Source organism: Diabrotica undecimpunctata, chromosome 10 (genome assembly GCF_040954645.1).
Source record: "Diabrotica undecimpunctata isolate CICGRU chromosome 10, icDiaUnde3, whole genome shotgun sequence".
NCBI classification, from domain to species: domain Eukaryota; kingdom Metazoa; phylum Arthropoda; class Insecta; order Coleoptera; family Chrysomelidae; genus Diabrotica; species Diabrotica undecimpunctata.
The window spans coordinates 10,624,040-10,631,448 of record NC_092812.1 but is presented as its reverse complement, the minus strand read 5'-3'; the positions used below and the strand labels follow the sequence as shown (position 1 = coordinate 10,631,448).

Genomic DNA, 7,409 nt, shown 5'->3' with positions numbered 1-7,409 from the left:
AAGACAAAAAAATTATTAAGAAAACAAAAGAGAAGTTTCGAAATTTTTAGGGCTGAAATGAGTCTACTTGTTCATATTTCTAAAGCAGCCTATGGAAATAGTAATGATGGAAATACGTCTAGGAGGTTTTTTCAAAACACAGAATGCTCTTCTTGCATTACAAGCATCAACGGAGAATTAATTAACAGGTTTAAAATGATGTTTGAGGTAATATCAAATGGTCATGAGATTGATCATTAAAAATTTAAAAATTATGCCCAACATACTGCCAAACCATATGTCACATTGTATGGAGCGCAGGTGACAATTTTAAAATGCATGGAGCGCAGGTGATCGAAAAGACAATTCTGCCAATAGGGCAATTGTCCGAGGAGGCCGCTGAAACACATAATCATTTTCGCAAATATCGGGTTGACTTTTCACGAAAATGTTTAAGAATTAATTGCAACAGAGTTGTTTTAAATAAATTACTTCTGGCATCTAATCCTCTCATCAATTGTAGTCGGTCAAAGAATAAACAGAAAATCTTGCCATTTTCCGAAGAAGCAAAGGCAATTTTAATTGTAGCAACACCGAATCCAAACAGTGTGTACGACAATACAGTCGAAGATGACGACGATGAAGAGGATTCTGATATTATCATTAAATCAGATTGATCTGGTTCCGAATAAACATTCGTGTGTATATCTTCATTATTTTCAACTTTCAAAAAACCTAAACTAAACCGACGAAATCCGCTGCTGTTTTACAGTTGTGATACCAGTTCATGGAAATTGGATAATAATTATAACTAATTGCAGTGATTTACTTAAATATCTAAATCCAAATAGAAAAGTATATTTGATCTACTCACGGTTCCAATATTCAGTATAAAAATCACTTTCACTTAACTTTTTACTTAATTACTTTTAAATTTACTTCAATAATTACTATTTAATTAGCATGATTAATGAGTGTCTAAAACACGTCTTTCCCGCTTGCTCGCCAAACGTCTATTCTCTATTATATGACATTAACTTCATTCCTTTATAGTTCTTTAGAGTTCTAAAAGTCATTTTTATATATAGATACCATTACGCTGTCCCTCCATGCATTGGGCATCATTTCTTCCTCATATATCATACTTATCATTTGAAACAAGTGATCCACACTAACCAGACAATTTTTAGGATGCATTTGACGTTTTTTGATCTGCTTTGAATTGGTATGGTTGTAAATTGCACAATATTATTTGCCGACGCATTCATTCATCCAAAAATTTACCTCATCCTTGAAGATAATTTTGATGAAGATGACGATTTAAAAATTACAGCCCGTTTCCGACTTTTGGTCTATGCTTACTTACATTTAATTCCTGAAGGAGTTAAATTTTGTACGTATAGGTACAGGCCCAAGTAGTGGTTCAAATTTCACTAATTATTTTATACAAGAAAGGATGAAATTATTACAAAAAAATATGATTTTAATGCGGAACAAAATTATTATATTTAAATATTTATTTTAGACGTTTTCAAATTTACATATTTTTAAAAAGCCCTAATGAATCTCTAACACAAGTCCAAATTTTCGCATACTTCCTGGGGAGTATGTTTCTGTAACTGGCCATAGATTCTATCAACTTTTGGGAGCAAATTATGTTCACAATATTCTCTCAAGTCACCTGGTAAAACACCACATAATCTGTCTGCGTCTCTTTCAACTTCGTCCTATAATAACAGAAAAACGGTTATTTTAGTTTAAAGTTTAAATTTATAAATTTAGAGTATCTAAAAATGAAGAATTAATATTATGAGTAATATCAATACGATATTGATGAATGAATAAAAAGTGATATTATATTTGTAAACTAATAAAGAGCAAGGTTAGTTAAATAAGAAACATCCAAATATAGATAGTGAGATAAATAAAAAATAGAACAAACTATATACTTATAAGATATGTTATTTTATGTAAAAATTCTCATACAAACCTACTTACAGATGGCAAGATTTTCAAATGTGAAAAAGAAAGTTACAATATAGACAAAAACGCAAAGGAATATAAATATATCAAAGCATTCTTTAAAAAGGGTCCATAATTATGACTTCTGATGCGTAATTTTAATAAAATATAATAAATTGCAAGAATACTGACAATCGCATAGATCACTTATCTCGGCAGCGGTATGAAATTCCGCAGATTCTACATACGCACTTCACCTTCTAGATCATAATCATTCTTTTAATGACGGATTTTAAATTCTTCACATGCAACATAAAGACCTTAAGCTATCTTTATTAGATAGAATCAATGAAAATTAACAAATTAAAAAATACAGATTTAATTCTGAATGACAAATTTGAGTCAAACAATTCTCCTCTCCTCAACCTATTTAGTTACTCAAGACTATAAAGTGTAAACACATACCAAAAATTGAGAAATTCATTTTGCGGGAACAACTATAGTCATAACATGTCATAATATAATAAATTTTGTGGAAGTTTTGAAAACCAAGTTTTCAGCGTTTTAGTGTTATAGGTATATTTGTAGCTCCTCACATACAGATTTTGTTTTATTCAAAATATGCACGTAATATTGCATGTTTTAAATATTTTTTAATTATTAGTAATGAAATCGATTAATTTAATGCCAGTCATACAAAAGTTTGTAAAACATGTAAAGTATGTAAAACAAAATTTTCAGTTAAGAACACACATTTGATGACTGTTGTGTTACTTATAAAACTTACCAAGGTTTCTCCATCTTCGACTAAATCCTTGATAACAGTGGTAAATAATATACAGTTGTCGCAATCAAATCTGTAGAAAGAAACGACTTTTTCTATTAATTCAATTCACTCAATTTCATAGACTTTATTTTTTAAAATATTAAGTTTATTGAGGTTATTATTATTGAGGTCTAAAAATGTTGCAAAAGAAACTCAGTCATAATAAACAATCTTAGAAATTAAACTAACCCGTCTCAAACATTTTTTCTTCCAAATCTAAAAAGCTAAATTAATACTTTTTTAATGTGCGTAAAAATATAACGCCTACTATTTTGCCACAACAAGGTCATACTTTCTATCTCCAGAATTCAAAAAAGGTCTTGAATTCGGTCTTTTTAAGACCAGTTGATAATTCTGAACTAATCTAAACAATCAATAGTATCAAGAGCAAATTTTTCTGTAGTACTGATGGATGATCCATAAAAATTTTTCTAAATTTCCCAAAATAATATGAAGAAGTCCTGGTTTCACTAATTAATGATTACTTTAAAAAAGATATACTTCCAGAGTGCCTAAAGACAGCCATTATTACTCCTCGTTATAAAGGGGATGAAAATCAATGCATGCAACTACAGACCTATTGTTTCACTACCGGTACTACCCAAAATTATTAAAAGACTTATAAAAGCCCGACTTTCTATATCATTTCGACTATATCCTTTCTCGTTGAAAAACACATTTTATTACAAAAGCAGTTCTGCTTTTTATTTAATAAATGTACCAGTAATAATATGTTTTTATACTACCTGAAGTCTATCAAGCACTGAACAATAATCGTTACGCTGACACTGTTTTTTGTGACTATGCCAAAGCTTTTCATTGTATAAATCACGACATTTTGATAAAAAAACTAAATTTCTACGAAATTCTAGGTACTTCTTTAAATTGACTTCAATCCTACTTGGAAAATAGGAAACAACCAGTAAGAGCAAATTAGACTCACTCTAGTCACAAAAGCATTTACGTAGAGTATCACAAGGTTCAGTATCGAGTCCTCTACTTTTTGTTATTTTCATAAATGACGTTACAGATCAGTATCGTTAATTCTGGAAAAATTTCTTGGCATTTTTATAGACAGTAACCTTAAATTATCCCTTTATATCGATTTGTTAAGTAGGAAACTTGCTTCAGCTTTCTATGCAATAAGATCTGTTTTAAACAAAATCAATTAATTATCTTCTAAAATACCATCTTTTTCTTTTTTCCAGTCTTATTTTTGATATTATCTTATTTTTTGGGGTTCTAGTACAGTATTAAAAACTAAATTTTTAATCGGGCGGACTAAATCCTTAAACATATATTATTGAGGCTAAGAAAATAAAATTTATTTTTGATAAAACAGGCTAGATTGGCAAATATTTTATTAAGAAGTTGCCTTTTATTTGTACGATTTTTACTTACTCAGGCTCAGGATCGTCGGCAGGCTCGGGTTCAGGCTCACGGGTTCTTTGAGCGAATACAGTCAGACCTAAAAGTAAACAATGGCTCTAAGACACAAGTCAGCTTTTTAATGTTAGAAATTTTTAAAATGAAATAACTTTTATCTTAAAGTTTTTGTATTTTTAAATTTAATAAAATGTGGTACGCTACCGATGGATCCAGTATTCGGTAGCCAGATACGCAGATAAATACAAATAAACAAAATAACAATCAATTAAATTTTTTTATGGAATAAAAGATATTTGAAGATATATCATGAACTTTTTAAATAATGTTTAAAAACCAAAAAACAAGAAAAAGCTTCAAAAATATACTTACAAAATAAAACAGCAGAAAACTATGAAGAATTTAAAAAATGCAGAAGATTAGTAAAAGAATTTGTTACAAAAGTAAAAAGGGACAAAAGTACAAAATTTGGAAAAAGATGAAAATAAACAGTAACGTTAAAGTTGTTTGATGGAGTTCTAAAATCCATGAAATAATCTAAACATTGAGGCACAAAAATGAAGAGTAAAACGAAATCCTTACAGAAGAAAATAAAATAATTAATAGATGAAGAGAATATTTTTAAGAGATACTATAAACTTACTGCTATCAAGAAGAAAACAATCTGTTAAAGTTATTTGGTTGATTGTTTCCATTTTGATTTTAGTTATTGGTATTGGGTGTTGATTTTTTATTCCATCATGTTGTTTTTTAGCCTTTAGTTTTTGTTAAAACAAAGACCTATGTACTGTGGCCTGACGATGGTTCATATATTGTAAGCCTCGAAACCGGTAGCCTAGATATTCTACTACAATACAATACTATACACTAGTATTATGGATTCACATTGGTAACTTTTTTATCATTTGGCAGCATAATTGAGTAATCACAAAGCAGATTTAGAAAGGGCCCCAGGACCATATATTTACATCAAACAAATAATAGATAAATATTAGCAAACTAAAAAAAATATATTTGTTTAACATAAACCTTAAAGAAGCTTTTAACACTTTGTTTAATACCAAGACAAAAATTTTGAGAAAAAATATAGAGAAGAGAGATTTTAATAACAAAATGATAAGTTGAAAATTAAGAATAAGAAGAATGCGGAAATAAAGTTAATATATAGGCTTGAATTAACCTCAGTGTGTAGTTAGACTTAACGTATTGCCAAATTGCTAATAATATAAGCTGCTAATAATAATAATCATCAGCGTTTCTACTGTATATTTGTGGCTTTAACAGTTTTGTTATTTTTTTCGCCTCTTAAAATTGCCTCCTTGGTTTCTGACCCTGAGATACTCAGTACTCAGTGTACATCAAAAGTACACAGATATAAATAAAGCATTGTATAATAAGTAGTGTATAATATTCAAATATGAACAGTTAAGAATAATAAAATGGTTATACTTAATAAATATAAAGAAAATTTACTACTTACCGACGCAGAACAAGAGAGTCAAAACCAATGTAGTTTTCATGTTTGAGAATTGTATTTCACAATAATGTGCATAGTTAGTTTAGCTTTATATACAATAAGAAGTCAACCACTTACAAAAAGGACCACTTGACTTATTAAGTTTTTTGTTATTGTTAATACTCCCCACTACATTTCTATATTTGTTAACTTTGATTTTCATAGACGATAAGGTGAAGTACTTATTATAACATAATGAACATTTAAGATTTAAAAAAAACTTCTTGTGTGTAATACAGAAAATTTGATGCTTTACTGATAATAAATCTACATAATATCAGTCAATGTTAATAGGTCATCTTGATTAATTCTACAGTCTGAAGATTTGACATTGTCAGAAGTTTAGAATGTTTAACCTCTATATATGTGTAGTATATTCGATAAGTTAAATTATTTTTCAGTCGCTTTTTCGTAAATGTGAAAGTTACAAAGTCTACTTATATATATTGATGATCATTCTCAGCATCTGCTACAGATTATGCTGCAGCCTATATTACATTGCCATTCTAGATTCCTTCCTACTATTGTCTAATATTTCCTTCTCTGCACCGTCACTCGGGGTAAATCTGGACGATTTTCGCGGTTTTTTGACTATAAATCGTTTGAAGTAGTTCTAAAAATTCTAACAAAATAATTTAACTACTTTAATAACCTCGGCATAAGGGTTTCTGATAAAATTTAAGAAAATTTACTGCCATACTTTAATTTTTTGGGTTATTTAATGTCCGAATTCGCCCCTATTTTTGGGGTAAAACCGGACATAGCATTATTTTGTATTATACAACTTATTCGGTCGTGAAGAGGGGCTAATTCGGACAAAAAAGACAAAAAACTTTTGGACAGAAAAAAAATAAGATAAAAAAAAAAGATTTTAAACTTGAAAATAAATTATTTCGACAAAGCAGCATGAATATATAGTAAAACAGGGCTCCTTAATTCTAAACACATTCTATAAAATAAGACTAACAAAAAAAAATTAAATTCCTCATTTAAACTAAAAACTGGAAAAAAATTATTTGATTCAAATATTTTCCATTCGTAATATAATGGGAAATTGGTATCTCTGACGTCTCATATCCGTCACTTTTTCAAGAATTTTGAAATTAGACTCCCCTCAAGTACACTTTCATCTTTTATTTGGGGATACGAAAAATAGACCTCCATTTTTTCTGATGTTTGATTTTTAAGAAAATTGACAAGATAAAGAAAAAAATTTTTCTTATCAATTACCTTTGTAATATTCCCAACATAATATTTATCTACAGTCTTTGGTGAAATTAATTAAACAAGTACGAAAGTATTAATGTCTATAAAACATTCGGTCTCATCCATTTCAATTGGTTCACTTTCCCCCTCAGCCTCTTCTTTAGTCTGCAGCTCTGTTCCACTTTGGTCATCCTCACTACTTGTTCTATATTCTTTAGTTTCATTTTTCTTCTCCGATTAATGGTTGTTCTAAATCTCCTACGCTTACCATTTTACCTGCAGGCACCTGTAACCTTTTGCCCCGTGTTTTTAAACGTTTTTGGGTTGCGCCCTGTCTAGTTTAATGAAGAAAGTTTTGAAGAGTGTAGGTCCAGTGGTCTTGGTTTTTAGTTTCTGAAGGTTCACTAGCTGATAACTTTTTGATGACCTTGTCTGACTTTAATGGAATAATTCCGCAAGATTTAAAACCAGTTGTAATATTATCTTTGATATGAACAATGGTTTCAATGGCTTTTTTAAATATCCCAGAAAACT

General features: G+C 29.4%; 1 protein-coding gene across 1 annotated transcript; it reads right to left on the bottom strand.

Annotated features, from left to right (window-relative positions):
- Positions 1-1,487: 1,487 nt before the first annotated feature.
- LOC140452542 (uncharacterized) lies at positions 1,488-5,679 on the bottom strand. Its single transcript, XM_072546867.1, has 4 exons — positions 5,634-5,679; positions 4,169-4,235; positions 2,729-2,798; positions 1,488-1,706 (listed from the first exon to the last, which is right to left on the bottom strand). The coding sequence occupies exons 1-4, from the start codon at positions 5,671-5,673 to the stop codon at positions 1,548-1,550; spliced, it is 336 nt and encodes a 111-aa protein (XP_072402968.1). The 5' UTR covers positions 5,674-5,679; the 3' UTR covers positions 1,488-1,547.
- Between the last annotated feature and the right edge of the window lie 1,730 nt (positions 5,680-7,409).